Source organism: Microcaecilia unicolor, chromosome 9, assembly GCF_901765095.1.
Source record: "Microcaecilia unicolor chromosome 9, aMicUni1.1, whole genome shotgun sequence".
NCBI lineage: Eukaryota > Metazoa > Chordata > Amphibia > Gymnophiona > Siphonopidae > Microcaecilia > Microcaecilia unicolor.
Window position 1 is genome coordinate 97,144,853 of NC_044039.1, and position 16,611 is coordinate 97,161,463.

The window sequence follows — 16,611 nt, forward strand, 5'->3', positions numbered from 1 at the left end:
TGGCCCTGAAGAGACCAAGAAAATGATGTAGAAATCATATTGAACCGACACTCGTTTTTGGATAATGGTGGGATGAAAGCATGAATTAATAAATATTGGGATCCACAGGCTCGATTGAAACCAACTCCACGCACACGTTAATAAGTTTTCTGTATATTTTGTTTTCTCCAGAAGGCAGTTATTTTAGCTTGAAGCAAGTATCACGCTAAGTGATAGTGGTACATTTGAGAAATTGACCTGCATACTTCACATACCTTGGTTTAGGAGTGAGGTTCATTATAGTCTTGATATACAGAAAACTAATGCATTGGGAGATGTAACTAAAGATCCTACCTTAATATAAAGAATCGAAAAAAAATTACCTTTAAGAAGCAGGTTCAGAGTAATGTCTATAGGGTTCTGTGTTTATTTTCTAGATTTTTTCTCATGGATTTGGCTACAACTGGAAGATTTAGCGCAGCATTTTAGAAACAACACACACATTTTTCCCATATGTGGAAGCCTGATGCCTAGCAGTAATATCACGTTATTAGCACAAAGGTCTTGGTGGCTATTTTGAAGGGCAGGAAGACACTAAGTGAGAGGAAGTGGGCATCACTTCTGCCTTACTAATACCAGGGACCCCTGGTAAGGCCGGAGACTGGGTCAGAAAGGTGCAGGTGGGGGTCTTGCAGCCTGAGGGCTACATTTGAGACACGTGAGAGCTGGGAGGGGAGGCTGCCACACATGTAGGATCCAAAATGTCAGGATTTGCTCTTGCTCCTAAAGCAGACATTTTATAAATGCCTCAGAACAGATGTAAATTCCAGTGTCTGTTTTTCTCACTGTAGTTGTCTAGCTCTATCTGGGCCTCTACAATGCTGCCATTTAGATGCCATTATGCTTCTAAAACCAAGGGCTATAGGTACTCTAGCAGGGAATCAACATTGTTGGGCTCCATCCTCCCCAGAATTTACTCTGCAGCTGGCAGGCTTAAACATTCTGTGGCGGATGTAATAAGATATGCTACGTGAACCTTATTACTACTGCTTTAGTGCACATTGTTCAAGTCTAGTCAAGAAATATATTGTTTAATTATGAGTTTGATATAGTACTTTTGTTAGTCTGTTTCTGTGCATTCAAGTGAACTACTACAACAACTACACTGCTTGCTTTAGTGAATATGCCAGAAAGCCAAATACATTTACTTGTCAAAAGAGATATAGGCATGGAGCAGAAATGAAAAATAGGATATTTGGTTCATAATTGTGTTAGAAACATGACGGCAGATAAGAACCAAGAGGCATATTTTCAAAGCACTTAGCCTTCCAAAGTTCCATAGAAACCTATGGAACTTTGTAAGGCTAAGTGCTTTGAAAATATGCCTCCAAATGTCTCATCTAGTCTGCCCATCCATAGCAACCACTATTTCCTTTCCCTAAGAGATTCAGACACAGTCCTTGTCTCTACAGGAAGGTGATTCTACACATCCCCCATCTTTTCCTTGAAAAATTATTTCCTTAGATTACTTTTGAGCCTATAACCTCTTAACTTCATTCTATGCTCTCTCATTCCTGAGTTTTCCTTCATTTGAAAGAGGCTCACCTTCTGTACCACAGAGGTATTTTGTCAATCATAATTGTATCCCCTCTCTCCCGCTTTTCTTCCAAAGTATACGTATTGAAAGCCTTAAGTCTGTTTCCATACACTTTATGGAAGAGACCACTAGCTAGTTTTGTGACTGCCTTCTGGACTGACTCTATCCTGTTTATATCTTTTCATAGATGCGGTCTCCAGAATTGCACACAGAATTCTGAATGCCGTTATTTCCTTCCCTATCAAGCCGATCAATCCATAGACTGGTGGGTTGTGTCCATCTACCAGCAGGTGGAGATAGCAATCTTTTGCCTCCCTATATGTGGTCTGGTGCTGCCGGAAATTCCCCAGTATGTTCTCTATCTCAGCAGGTGTGTGGTCACACAGCAGCAGCTCTGGCTAGGTCTGCAAGCCTAATTGTTTAGGTTTTGTTGAGTACCTGGGGTTGAGGGCTCTTCGTGAGCAAATGCAAACCTGGTGGTGCCAGGTCCCTCCTTTTCTCCCCCCTCCCGCTGGCTCCATTAAACAAAAAAAAGAAAACAAATTTTTTTTTAAAAACGTTCAAAAAGGACGTCCATTTGCAGCTGCTCACTGGAACAAGTCGTCGCTGCTCGGAGCAAGAAGCAGGTAATTTTTACCTTTTACTAGCGGGCAGGGGGTTCCCTGAACAGTCTCCACGTGGCTATGGCCTCATATGGCAAGGGAACGAAAAGACGCTCCCCAGAATGCGTTCGCGCGCCTAGCGGGGAAGTGAGGGGATCGAAGGTAGAGTCGCCCTTTGGGCGCCCTTTCAGAACCGGGAGAGTTCCCTGGTTGTTCCTCTGGTGCAGCGGCCTTTCCCGCCTTAGGCGCCCATCCCCCGCTGGCCGCCCTCCTGGTCGTGACCGGCCACGCGGCTCAGTCGGCTTCTTCTTCTTGGGCCGCCCTCGAGTTGGGAGACGTTAACAGCTTGGTCGCCCTTGAATCGGGCGACAGTAAGAAGTCGGCGAAATTAAAACGCCCTTCTTCCCACGCGGCTCCTTCTCGGAGTTTTGCACCGGACACCATTTTGGACGCGCAACACGCCTCTCCCCCGCTACTGGGAGCGCAGATGGAGGGCGCCTCTAGGGCCGCGGCACAGGCTGCAGAAATGCACAGACTGGGAGGTTTCTCCCCTGAGTTCATTTTGCTGCTGCATCAAGCCTTTCTTATGCAGAGCACTGTCCCTGCCCACCTCTCTGATCGGGGTGATGAGGCCTCTATGCTTAAGCGCCCTCGGGTGGATCTTACACCCTCGGGGGACTCGGTCTCCTCTGATATGGATGATGGCAGCGTGTCTGAGTTCTTCCAGAGATCCTTAGCGGAATCGATGGAAGAGACTGATCCTCACTCAGATGGAGCGGACGACCCCTCTGCAGCGCGGCTTTTTCGCTCAGAGGATTTGCCCAACCTGCTTGTGCAGGCCATGAGCATTTTGAAGATTGCCTCTCCGGAGGGAGGCTCTCTCTCGGCCTCTACTGGCTCCGCCATTATGCTGGGAACGAAGCGCCCGCCTGGAACCTTCCACATTCATGAAGCCATGCAGACCTTAATTTCAGCGCAATGGGATGCCCCTGAGGCGAGCCTGAAAGTAGCCAGGGCTATGTCCCGTCTGTACCCCTTTCCTGAGGGGGAACGGGAAGCCTTTGTCTGACCCATGGTAGATTCCCTAATCACTGCTGTGACTAAGAAAACGGCGCTGCCGGTGGAAGGTGGCACTGCCCTGAAGGACGCCCAAGACAGGAGAATGGAGGCGGCCTTAAAGTCGTCCTTTGAGGCGGTCGCTCTGAGTTTGCAAGCCTCGGTTTGTGGCTCCTACGTGGCTAGGGCGTGCCTGACTGTTTTGCAGCGGGCTTCCCCCTCGGACCCTTCCTGGAGGGCGGAATGGCCGACCCTGGAGTCGGGTTTGGCCTACTTGGCAGACTTGCTGTATGATGTTTTGAGAGCCTTGGCCAAGGGCATGGCTCAGACAGTTGCCGGAGGTCAGGACTCGGGCCTCTAAGGGCCAATGCCAGGAAGCCCGTCGGTATCGCCAGGGCAAGTCGGCCTCCTCTGCCTCCGCTTCCTTCAAACGGAACTTCTCCCCCAAGCAGCATTCCTTTCGCAGGAACCGCCGTCCCGGAGGTTCGTCCTCCGGCCCTGTCTCCAGGGTCGCGTACCCAATGACAGGGACCTGGTCCATGGCCCAATGCGGATAGGAGGAAGGTTGTCCTCGTTTCTGTGCAAGTGGACCAGGGTAACTTCAGACGCTTGGGTTCTGGAAGTCATCAGAGACGGCTACAAGCTAGAGTTCTGCCGACCCCTAAGAGACAGGTTTGTAAACTCTCCTTGCAAGTCTCAGGTCAAAGCAGCTGCCGTGCAGCAGACTGTGAGCAACCTGATCCGCCTGGGCGCGGTGGTCCCGGTGCCAGTAGATCAGCTTGGCAAGGGGCGCTACTCCATTTACTTTGTGGTGCCAAAGAAAGAAGGATCTGCTCGGCCTATTCTCGATCTCAAGGGAGTCAATCAGGCCTTGAAAGTTCGGCACTTCTGGAGACCCTCCGCTCTGTATTAGCTGCGGTGAAAAAGGGAGAATTCCTGGCCTCCCTGGACATCAAGGAAGCTTACCTACATATTCCCATCTGGCCGCCTCATCAGCGCTTTCTACGCTTTGCAGTGCTGGGCCGACACTTCCAGTTCAGAGCCCTCCCGTTCGGGTTGGCTACGGCTCCACGGACCTTCTCCAAAGTAATGGTGGTCATCGCAGCCTTCCTCCGCAAGGAGGGAGTGCAAGTCCATCCCTATCTGGACGACTGGCTGATCCGAGCCCCTTCCTATGCGGAGTGCGGGAGAGCTACAGACAGGGTCATTGCTCTTCTGAGCTCCCTGGGATGGATCATCAACTGGGAGAAAAGCCAGCTGCACCCGACTCAGTCCCTGGAGTATCTGGGAGTTCGTTTCGACACCCAAGTGGGCAGAGTGTTCCTGCCGGACAACCGGAGCGTCAAGCTTCAGACCCAGGTGGGCCAATTCCTAGCCTCCTCTACTCTTCGGGCTTGGGACTATGTGCAGCTGTTGGGTTCCATGACGGCCACGATGGAGTTAGTGCCCTGGGCCAGGGCTCATATGAGACCACTACAGCACTCTCTTCTGCGGTGGTGGACTCCAGTCTCGGAGGATTACGCCGTACGCCTTCCTTTGGATCCAGCAGTGCGAAAGGCGCTGAGCTGGTGGCTGAGGCAAGGCAAACTGTCCGCAGGAATGCCTCTTACGACCCCGGAGTGGGTTGTCGTCACGACGGATGCCTGCTTGACGGGCTGGGGAGCCCACTGCCTGGGACGGACAGCGCAGGGGCTCTGGTCTCCTGCAGAGACGAAATGGTCCATCAACCTCCTGGAGCTCCGAGCCATTCAGTTGGCGCTTCTGGAGTTTCTCCCGGTACTGGTGCTGAAGCCTGTACGGGTCCTGTCGGATAATGCCACGGCTGTGGCCTATGTCAATCGCCAGGGAGGTACCAGGAGCGCCCCTCTAGCCAAGGAGACCATGAAGCTATGCCTGTGGGCGGAAGCGAATCTGGAACAGCTGTCGGCGGCCCACATTGCGGGAGTCATGAATGTCAAGGCGGACTTTCTCGGTCGCCATACCTTGGATCCCGGAGAGTGGCAACTGTCTGCTCGGGCGTTCTTGGACATCACGAAACGCTGGGGCCGGCCGAGCCTGGATCTGATGGCGTCCTCGGCCAATTGCCAAGTGCTGCGTTTTTTCAGCAGAGGACGGGACCCTCGATCTCTGGGAGTCGATGCTCTTCTCCAGCAGTGGCCGGCACAGGAGCTTCTGTACGTGTTCCCACCCTGGCCCATGATGGGCAGGGTGCTAGGCCGGGTGGCAAAGCATCTGGGCCGGGTGATCCTGGTGGGTCCGGATTGGCCCAGACGTCCCTGGTATGCGGACTTGGTCAGACTCTCGGTGGACGGCCCTCTGCGGCTGCCAGCGGAGCGGGGCCTCTTACATCAGGGTCCCGTGGTGATGGAGGATCCCTCTCCCTTTGGTCTTACGGCCTGGCTATTGAGCGGAAGCGGCTGAGGAAGAAGGGCTTCTCAGACAAGGTCATCGTCACTATGCTGAGAGCGAGGAAGCGCTCTACTTCCACCGCTTACGTCAGGGTTTGGCGTACCTTTGCCTCGTGGTGCGAGGCAGGCTCTATATCGCCCTTCACTGCTCCAATATCTTCAGTGTTGGCGTTCCTGCAAGAGGGGCTGGAGAAAGGTCTGTCGCTCAGTTCGCTGAAAGTCCAGGTGGCGGCTCTAGCTTGCTTCAGGGGTCATCTGAAGGGGGCTTCCCTGGCTTCACAGCCGGATGTGGTACGCTTTCTCAAGGGAGTTAATAACCTGCGCCCCCCTCTGCACTCGATAGTGCCTACATGGAATCTCAATCTGGTACTACGGACCTTGCAGAAGCCGCCCTTCGAGCCCTTGCCAAGGGCATCGCTGAAGGACCTGACGTTGAAAGCAGTCTTCCTAGTGGCTATCACATCAGCCAGAAGAGTTTCCGAGCTCAACGCGCTCTCGGGTAGAGAACCGTTCCTGCGATTCACTGAGGCAGGAGTATCGATTCGCCCAGTGCCTTCCTTCCTTCCCAAGATTGTTTCTCGATTCCATGTGAATCAGCAGCTTTACCTGCCCTCCTTTCGTAGGGAGGATTACCCAGAGGAGTACCCTGCGCTCAAATACCTGGATGTTAGACGGGTCATCATCAGATACTTGGAAGTGACCAATGATTTCCGGAAGTTGGATCATCTGTTCGTGCTGTTCGCAGGCCCTCGTAAGGGTCTGCAGGCATCTAAGCCTACAGTGGCACGTTGGGTCAAGGAGACGATCGCGTCAGCTTATGTGGCGGCGGGGAAGATTCCGCCTATTCAGCTGAAGGCACACTACTAGAGCACAAGCAGCCTCGATGGCGGAGTCCAGATCTGTCTCCTTGGAAGAGATTTTCAGAGCGGCTACTTGGTCGTCAGCTCATACCTTCTCACGACATTACCGCTTGGATGTGGCTGCTCGGGCCAAGGCCCAGTTTGGGGCTTCAGTGTTGCGTTCAGGGATTTCCATGTCCCGCCCTGGGTGAGTACTGCTTCGGTAAATCCCACCAGTCTATGGATTGATCGGCAAATTATGTATCATACCTGATAATTTTTTTTCCATTAATCATAGCCGATCAATCCATAGCCCCTCCCAGATATCTGTATTTGTGTTCTGGTTATATTTCAGGTTCAAGTTCAGTCTTCATTTCCTGTTCACGAGGACTTCGTGTTCAAGTTCTTCCAATTGAAGTCTCTTCGAGTTGAGACGATTTTGTGTTACAGTGGGCTGCTGCTTCCTCTCTCTCCCCCCCCCCTGTTTCGGCGGTGGCTGGATTGATAACTAAATTATGCCGGCGCTCCCTCCCGCTTCGTGCGGCTGTAGGGTAGCTTTGTATCCCTTCCGCTTCGGCGGTGTTAGGGTAAGCCAGCTCCTCCCGCGGTTGCGGTAGCAGGATAAGCCAGTTTCCCCTGCGTCGGCGGGTGTGGTTTCCCGCCCACCGCCCCGGCGGTGGTGCGCTGGAATATTTCCCCTCCCCCGCTTTGGCGGTGGTGAGCTGGGCAGAGTGTCCCTTTGTGGGTGTAATTCTCTAAGTGCTGAGTCCTGCGGATGGAGCTTTGATATCGACATACTGGGGAATTTCCGGCAGCACATGACCACATATAGGGAGGCAAAAGATTGCTCTCTATCTCCACCTGCTGGTAGATGGACACAACCCACCAGTCTATGGATTGATCGGCTATGATTAAGGGAAAGAAAATTATCAGGTATGATACATAATTTTACCATTCTGGCCATTCCTCTCCCTGTGCACCTGAGTATCCTGGCTTTGACTGTCACCCTTTCTACCTGTTTGGCCACCTTGAGATCACCCCCAAGTCTTGTTCTTCTTTCGTATACAGAAGTACTTCACCCCCTAAAATATACCTTTCCCTTGGATTTTTGTAACATAAATGTATGACTTGCATTTTTTTAGCATTAAATCTGAGTTGCCAATTGCTGGACCATTCTTCAAGCTTCGCCAGATCTCTTCGCATGCTACCCACACCCTCCGGTAGTTTCGTATCGTCTGCAAAGAGACAAATCTTACCAGACAGTCTTTCCTGAGGGCACAAGAACATAACATAGCCATACTGAGTCAGACCAATGGTATCCAGCTTCCAGCAATCGCCAATCCAGGTCACGGATACCTGACAGAAACCCAATTAGTAGTACCATTCCATGCTACCAATCCCAGGGCAAGCAGTATCTTCCTCCCGTCCATCTGTTGCCTGTGCAGAACCATGTCTAAGGCTTTGCTAAAATCCAAGTACACCACATCTAGCACCCCTTCCATATCCAACTGTTTGGTCCCCCAGTCAAAGAAATCAATCGGATTTGGCAGACAACATCTGCCTTTAGTGAAACCATGCTGCCTCGGGTCCTGCAGTCCATTTGATTCTATCACTTACATATCTAAAATATGTCTTGTCCCCCAGTTTTGCCGTATTAGCTATCTTTTCTTCCATTTGTATCTTTGCTTTCCTGACAGCTTTGCCACCTTTTGCTTAGCTTTTCTAGGTATTTTTGCCCGTCTTCCTCTTTCTGTGTCGTCTTGTAACTGATGAAGGCTAACCTTTTTTTTTTCTCTTTCCTTTTCAGCTACTACTACATTTGAGAACCAAAGCAGCTATCTTTCCCGCTTACTTGTTACATACTTTTTCTAACATGAAGGTTTGTTGCCTTTAAAAGAGCTCCTTTCAGTTTTGCCTACTGCTGTTCTACTTCCTTCAGCTGTTCTTTTGAGATATTCCCCCATCTTGGCAAAGTTAGTTCTTTTGAAGTCTAGAACCTTCAATCTTGAGTAAGCCCTCTCATGTGTTTTGATATTGAACCACACCATCCGTCACCCACCGTAAGGTCAAAAACACTCCCCGGTGGTAAGTACCATGTCCAGAATAGCTTTGTTCCCCGTGGGTTCTGTTTCCAACTGCTGTATCTTGATAATTGAGCCCCACCATCCAGTGATCACTAGATCCCAAATGATCATCCACCATAACATCAGAAACACTTTCCCCGTTTGTAAGCACCATGTCCAGAAAAGCTTCGTTCTGAGTGGGTTCCATTAGTCAGCTGCTGTGGACTGTGCTAGCTACAACCTCCAATGCTGAATTAAACACCTCACTACACCTCTGCTATTTAACAAAGCCTGCCTACAAGACCAGGTGACTTTTAGCTATAGGAGTGGAGGCAAGGTGGGGGAGGGGCAGGAGGCTAGTGTAAAGTACTTTAATGAAATAAAAGTAAGTAGGAAAACCACAAATAAATATCTACCAAGACCAGTGGTAAACAATCAAATATCAGAGATTTAAGTTTTAAAAAAATGCAGTGCACATGTTGCTGGCAAACACAATATTTAAGCAGTGACGATGTCTCATAACACATTCTGCTCTAAGCAATAATCTTGTGACAAATCTCCATAGCCACAAAATTGTTTTATTTTCATAGAAATGAGTTGTACAATTGAGAATGTACTTGCTGATGCTAAAGCGTTAGTGGAAAGACTGAGAGAGCATGACAATGCTGCAGAAGCTCTTATTGAACAGACTACAGCTCTCAACAAACGAGTGGAAGCAATGAAGCAGGTTAGTCATGTTTTTTTGTTGTTGTTTCTTTTTGCTTTTTTTAAGAGGTATCTGTGTCTCTGACTAAATGCATTAAGATTCCAAATTTGGTTGTAAAGTGCCTTACCATATAATTCCGCAAGTTTTATATTGCTGCTGTTTTTTCACAAATACTCCCCAAAGCAAACAGCCCCACCTTGAATGCTGATTGTGATAAGGCACATTTGCCTTGCATGAGTATCCCCAGGAATGGAATTGGAGAGTAAATAGTTCTGTATGTTCATATCTGGTCATAGTCTATGTTCTTCCTTGACTGATGATGGCATTGAGCTCAACCTGTTCAAGGAGAGGTGGATCTTGGAGCTTGTAAGAAGCCAGCATGACTTTGAATATTTGTGCCACAGATTTTTTAGTGCATGTTAGGAGATGTGCTGCAAATTAAAGAATGACAATCTTGTTTGTGATGGTTTTGGCATTCAAAATAAGTTTAAAAATCTTATACCAATATTGTACTCTAGAATAAGTATTTAATTAGGTTTAGCACATATGTTTTCATTGGTAATTTTAAGATGAGCTTACATTCAGGTACCATAGGTATTTCTCTGTCCTCAGTAGCCTTACAATCTAAGGGACCTGTTTACTAAGCCACACTAATTGCTGTTAACTTGAAAAATTGCAGCCAACATGTGCTAAAAACAGCAACTCATTTGCTATACAACTGAAATAACACAGGTTGTGTTGAATTTTTAACTGTCCTTCTTTTCTTTTTTTTTCCTCTTTAACTTGTACTAATTGAGTACCTCTCTGTTTGCCTTTCAATATATATTGGATGATTTGTAATCTTGTTGTGGATGCTAAGTGCTAAACAAATGGACTCCCCTCCCCCCCCCCCCCAGGAGCTGTAGTTCACTAATGTGTGAGCCAGTGCTCCCAAGGAGGCACTTAGGCCAAGGTGCACTAAAAAATCATTAAAGCCCTTCCCTTACCGATTCCCTTAGCGAATCGGTAAGGAATGAGCATGCATCAAGGAATAGGAATGCAAATGAGCTGCTCATTGTAGCTCACTTGCATTCTCTATTCCATCGTTAAACAGTCAACCAGTTGGCCGGTCGAGCATGCGCAGAGCAGCCAATCGTTATGCTGGCTGCTTCGCGCATGCCAAGGACGTCCTTTATGGATGTCCACTATATATAAAAAAGACGTGCTGTGCCTATGGACGTCCCGAGGTCGCCGCTGCTCCCCTCCCCCCTGCATTGAAATGACAGCTTCCCGCAGCCATGGCCTCCCCGCCATCCTCCGCGCCACCCTCCGTCTGCCACCGGGCAGGGCCCTCACAGCGCCTCTCACCTCCGTGTGAAGGCGCTGCAGCAAGCAACAGCTGATCGCTTCCCTTCGGAAAGTCCGAAGGGAGGCGATCAGCTGTTGCCTGCTACAGCGCCTTCACACGGAGGTGAGAGGCGCTGTGAGGACCCGGCCCGGTGACAGACGGGAGGGGGGCGGGGCCACGGGGGTGCAGAGGATGGCAGGGAGGCCGGGACTGCGGGAAGCTGTCATTTCAATGCAGGGGGGGGGGAAGCGGCGGTGTCGACCTCGGAGGTGGCGTCGGAAGGAAAAAAAAAAAAGCCAAGTGCACGTCAGGGACGTCCTTGAAGGGCGTCCATGTTAGGCACTTTAGAAGGACATCCCTGACGAGCACTTGGGACACGCAGCTTTTTTTTTTTTTTTTTAATATGACTGTTAGGCTCTTTCCCACTGGTCTCCATGGGTCCGTTCACAGCCTAACGAGAGGCGCAGACCTCACGTTAGGTTTTCCACGGTAAGGGGAATCGGTAAATGTTAGTGCATCTCATTATAATAGCCTTGCAACGGTAGTGCAGCTCCTTTGGATCATTTGCATTCTGCTTTCGTTAGCTGCTACCGTGATCGGAAAATGGCATTTAGTGCATGTCAGGGTTTACTACTTGCTCGTTAATGGCTTGTTAAGTTTAGTGCATCTGGCCCTTAGAGGGTCTGCCCTGTTTTTAAATTCAACCTAATCTCTTGTTGATCTAGTGTGAGTGGCATATCCTCTATCCCTCAAAATGCTGCCTCTTTAACAAAACAATGTTAATGCCCCCTGTCCTTAAACCTATAGTCATATCCCTGGAGGTCTGGTGGCAGCAAGAGTGACCCATGGTCTCTCCTGCCCTGGTGGATTTATTCTTCAGAAAGGCATTGTCTTGACCCACTAGTCATAGTTTCTTAGTACTGCCAATAGGGTGTCTGTCTTAGCAGTAGTTCTAGCAGATTATCACTAGGGTTTCAGGTAGCACCATTTTTGAAAATGGAGCTGTCGGTGCAAGAAAAGCTAGGGATTGTCCCTGCCCCAGAGATGTGTAGATAAATAAAGGGGAGGGTCTTGGAGGGGGGGGGTGGAGATATTGAAGGAAGGTTACGGAAAAATATTTTTCTCCAAACCTTAAAAGCATTTTCAAATAGAGGAGGGGCACACAACATGCCTCTTGCAGTTGGCAACTAGGTAATTTGCAGTACTAGGGAGTGGCATAGTTGGTGGCATGGTGGGGAGGGAGGGGGAGAGAATTATTAAGGCATATGTAAATGAGTGGACCAGTTGGGCTCCACTATTGTATATTGCAGTGGTTTGGAACAAATGCTGCAGGAATGCAAACAAATTGTTACTTAGATCCTGCAAGTTTGAGAGTTGAGCAGAAATTTTTTTTTTCTGTGACAAATGCACTAATTTACCAAACCTTAGTAAATAAGTTACAAAGTTTGCACCTGAGACAGTAGAAGGTGAAAATTTGTCACTTGTATTACCGTGGAAGGGATAAGGCTCTTAACATCATTTTATGAACTTTTATCCTTTGCCCTGTTCAAAGAATATTCATTGTGTTCTCTTTTTTGGGGGTCATATTTAAAGTAGAATGTTTGGTTTTTGCAAGGCAGTAGAAATGGAAGGTTAGCAGTCCTAATTCAAATCGTGGTCATCTTGGCAACTTTTGGTCTTATAATTTTACTTCATTTCAGTACCAAGAAGAAATTCAAGAGCTGAATGAAGTGGCAAGACATCGACCTAGGTCCACACTGGTTTTAGGTATTCAGCAAGAAAACAGGCAGATTCGAGAACTGCAACAAGAAAATAAAGGTGAATTTGTGTCTAGTGTTGATTATGTTCTTCAGAACTGTTAACATAAAACTTGTTTACTAAAAGTAATGATTCTTTTATTAGATTTTTGATGCTTTCAGGGATATATTTGTTGCATTAAACTATCATTAAAGATGTTAATTGGTTGTGAACCTCAGTTATTAGTAAGTAGGGTAAACTGCATAAAATGGAATCTGTGGTAAAACATCACAAGTTAGTTCTATATAATAAAACTCACCTCCAACATTCTAAAGTGCTTGGGACCGTGGCTCCCTCAGCACAGAGGTGGTCTGCTAGGCAGCATCGAACTCAGTGACGTCAACAAACAAAGCTGAACGCAGGAACTGGCCCTCCGTCCCGCACTAACCAAAAAAAAAAAAAAGTGAACACACAGGCTCCGGGCACCTCAGCAAGCAGCAGGAAGCTGAACAGCCCTCTGGACCTGCACTAACAAAACAAAAACAAAGGTGAAGACACAGCCTCCAGGCACCTCAGCAGGGGATGTCGACTACAAAGCAAGCTGCATAAAGCTTAGACGGACCAACTTTCCTAACAGCAGGTACAGGGCAGGAAAAAAGAGCACAATCGCGAGATTAAAAAAAAAAAAGAAAAGGAACTGAAAAACCAAACACGGAGGGGGGGGGGGGGGACGGACGGGACGAACCTGCACCTCAGACAGAAGGAAGGGGTCATACACACACACACACACACACACAACACAACACATGGAGAGGGGGGGAGAGAACAGAACTGGAGGGAAAGGGGAGAGGACAAATGTTAAACAAGGATGGATGGAGGGCATGGGCAAAAGAACACAATCACAGGATTAAAACAAGGGAAAGTTACTGAAAATCCAAACACATGGGCGGGAGGGGTCGACCCTGCAACTTGGACAGAAGGAAGGGGTCATGCACACACAAAAACACACAAACAGACAGCACACTCTCTCTCTCTCTCACACACACACACACACACACACACACACACACACACAGTCTTTCACTCTTTGTGTGGCCCTGTGACACACTCTATCAAACTCACACACTCTGTCTGTCTGTCTGTCAGACACACACTTTCACACACACTTCCATATCATCAAGCTGATCAATCCATAGACTGGTGGGTTGTGTCCATCTACCAGCAGGTGGAGATAGAGAGCAAACTTTTGCTTCCCTATATGTGGTCATGTGCTGCCGGAAACTCCTCAGTATGTTCTCTATCTCAGCAGGTGGTGGTCACACACAGCAGCAGCTCTGGCTAGGCCTCCAAGCCTAATTTTTAGGTTTTGTTGAGTGCCTGGGGTTGAGGGCTCTTTTGAGCAAGTGCAAACCTGGTGGTGCCAGGTCCCTCCTTTTCTCCCCCCCTCCCACTGGCTCCGTTAAAAAAAAAAAAAAAAATTTTTGAACGTCTTTAAAGGCGTTTATTTCGACGTTTATTTAAACGTTTATTGCAGCTACTCACTGGGACACCAGGTCGTTACAGCTCGGAGCGGCAAGCAGGTAATTTTTACCTTTTTATAGCGGGCAGGGGGTTCCCCGATTCTTCTCCTTGTGGCATATGGCGTCGGAGGGCGAGGGCGCAAAGGGTCGCTCCCCGGATCGCTTGAGCGCTTCTAGAGGGGATGCGGGGGTCTTAAAGCCTGATTCGCCCTTGTTGGGTGACAGTTTCGTGACCGATGAATGTCCCGGTCCTTCCTCCGGCGTGGCGGTTTTTCCCGCCATAAACGCCCATCCCCGCTCCTCGCCTCCGCCATCTTGGCCGGCCACGCGGCTCGGACGGCTTCTTCGTGGGCCGCCCTTGAGGTTGGAGACATTAATGCCATGAACGCCCTTAACTTGGGCGACGGCACAAAAGCGGCTAAGGTTAAGCGCCGTTTTTCCCGCGCGGCTCCTTCGCGGAGTGTCGCGCCGGACGCCATTTTGGATGCGCAGCATGTCTCTCCCCCGCTCTTGTGAGCGCCGGTTGAGGGTGCGTCTAGGGCTGTTGCCCTGGCTGCGGAAGTGCACAGTCTGGGGGGTTTCTCTCCCGAGTTTGTTTTGCTGCTGCATCAGGCCTTCCTCATGCAAAACGCTGCCCCTGCTCCCTCGTCTGGTAAAGAGGTTGAGGTTCCCAGAGGTAAACGCCCTCGGGTTGATTCCCAGGCCTTGGAGGACTTTGTCTCCTCCGATGTAGATGAGGGCAGCGTGTCTGAGGTCTCCCAACGGTCCTTTGCGGATTCCTTGGAGGAGACAGATCCCCGCTCGGATGGAGCGGATGACCCCTCTGCAGCGCGGCTTTTTAGCCCAGAGGATTTGCCCAACCTGTTGTTACAGGCCATGGACACTTTGAAGATTTCCTCTCCGGAGGACGTCTCTCCCTCAGCCCCTGTTGGCTCTGCCATTATGCTGGGGACGAAGCGCCCGCCTAGAACCTTCCACGTGCATGATGCCATGCACACCTTAATTTCGGCTCAATGGGATGTCCCGGAAGCGAGCCTTAAAGTGGCTAGGGCTATGTCCCGCCTCTATCCTTTGGCTGTGAGTGAACGTGAGGCCTATCTGTGGCCTACCGTGGATTCTTTAATCACTGCGGTGACTAAGAAAACGGCGTTGCCGGTGGAAGGTGGCACGGCCCTAAAGGACGCCCAAGACAGAAGATTGGAGGCGGCCTTAAGGTCGTCCTTTGAGGCGGCTGCTTTAAGTTTGCAGGCCTCAGTTTGCGGCTCCTATGTGGCCAGGGCGTGCCTGACTATGGTGCAGCGGGCTTCCCCCTCGGATTATTCCTTGAGGGCTGATTGGCCGGCCCTGGAATCGGGCTTAGCCTATTTGGCAGACTTGCTGTATGATGTCTTGAGGGCCTCAGCGAAAGGCATGGCTCAGACAATCTCTGCGCGGCGGTGGCTTTGGCTGAAACATTGGTCTGCTGACCACGCCTCTAAATCCCGCCTGGCTAGGTTGCCTTTTAAAGGCAAGCTGCTCTTTGGGGTCGAGCTGGACAAAATCGTGACCGATCTCGGCACGTCTAAGGGCAAGAAATTACCAGAGGTCAGGGCTCGGGCTAGTACTCGTCCCGGTACCTCCAGAGGACGGTTGCAGGAAGCCCTTCGGTACCGCCCGGGCAAGTCGGGTTCCTCTGCCCCCTCTTCCTTCAAGAGGAATTTCTCCCCCAAGCAGCATTCCTTTCGCAGACACCGCCGTCCCGGAGGTGCTTCCTCCGGTCCTCCCCCAGGGTCTCGTACCCAATGACGGGGCCTTGGTCCACGCCCCAGTGCAGATTGGAGGACGGCTGTCCTCGTTTCTGGGCGAGTGGACCACAATAACTTCAGACGCGTGGGTGCTGGAAGTCATCAGAGACGGCTACAAGCTAGAGTTCTGCCGACCCTTAAAAGACGGGTTTGTACTCTCTCCCTGCAAGTCTCCGGTCAAAGCTGTGGCAGTGCAGCAGACATTGGACAATCTGATCCGCCTGGGCGCCGTCGTTCCGGTGCCAGAAAGTCAGCTTGGCAAGGGACGTTACTCCATTTACTTTGTGGTACCAAAGAAAGGAGGTTCTGTCCGGCCTATCCTCAACCTCAAAGGGGTCAATCGGGCCTTGAAAGTGCGGCACTTTCGCATGGAGACTCTCCGCTCTGTTATAGCGACAGTGAAAGCAGGAGAGTTCTTGGCTTCCTTGGACATCAAGGAAGCGTACCTGCATATTCCCATCTGGCCTCCTCATCAACGCTTTCTGCGTTTTGCAGTCCTGGGACGTCACTTCCAGTTCAGAGCCCTCCCATTCGGGTTGGCTACTGCTCCGTGGACCTTTTCCAAAGTAATGGTGGTCATCGCGGCCTTCCTACGAAAGGAAGGGGTACAAGTCCATCCTTATCTGGACGACTGGTTGATCCGATCCCCCTCTTATGCAGAGTTCGGCAAAGCTGTGGACCGGGTGGTTGCTCTTTTGAGCTCCCTGGGATGGATCATCAACTGGGAGAAGAGCCAGCTGCGCCCGACTCAGTCCCTGGAGTACCTGAGAGTTCGATTCGACACCCAAGTGGGCAGAGTGTTCCTGCCAGACAATCGGATTGTCAAACTTCAGGCTCAGGTGGACCAGTTCATAGTAGCCTCTCCTCTTCGGGCTTGGGACTATGTGCAGCTGTTGGGCTCTATGACGGCCACGATGGAAGTAGTGCCCTGGGCCAGGGCTCATATAAGACCACTTCAACACTCTTTGCTGCAGCGCTGGACTCCGATGTCGG

At 50.0% G+C, this 16,611-nt stretch overlaps 1 protein-coding gene across 3 annotated transcripts in view; it reads left to right on the forward strand.

Moving 5' to 3' along the window:
* The window catches only part of FGFR1OP2 (FGFR1 oncogene partner 2), a 61,387-nt gene that overhangs the window by 306 nt on the left and 44,470 nt on the right, over positions 1-16,611 (forward strand). For all 3 annotated transcript variants that reach the window (XR_003943404.1, XM_030215101.1, XM_030215100.1), the window contains exons 2-3: positions 9,135-9,271; positions 12,278-12,395. Coding sequence is in view for 2 of the 3 variants with exons in the window: in XM_030215101.1 (XP_030070961.1) it covers positions 9,137-9,271; positions 12,278-12,395 (253 nt within the window). In the remaining variant the exon portion in view is untranslated. The remainder of the gene's footprint in view (positions 1-9,134; positions 9,272-12,277; positions 12,396-16,611) is intronic.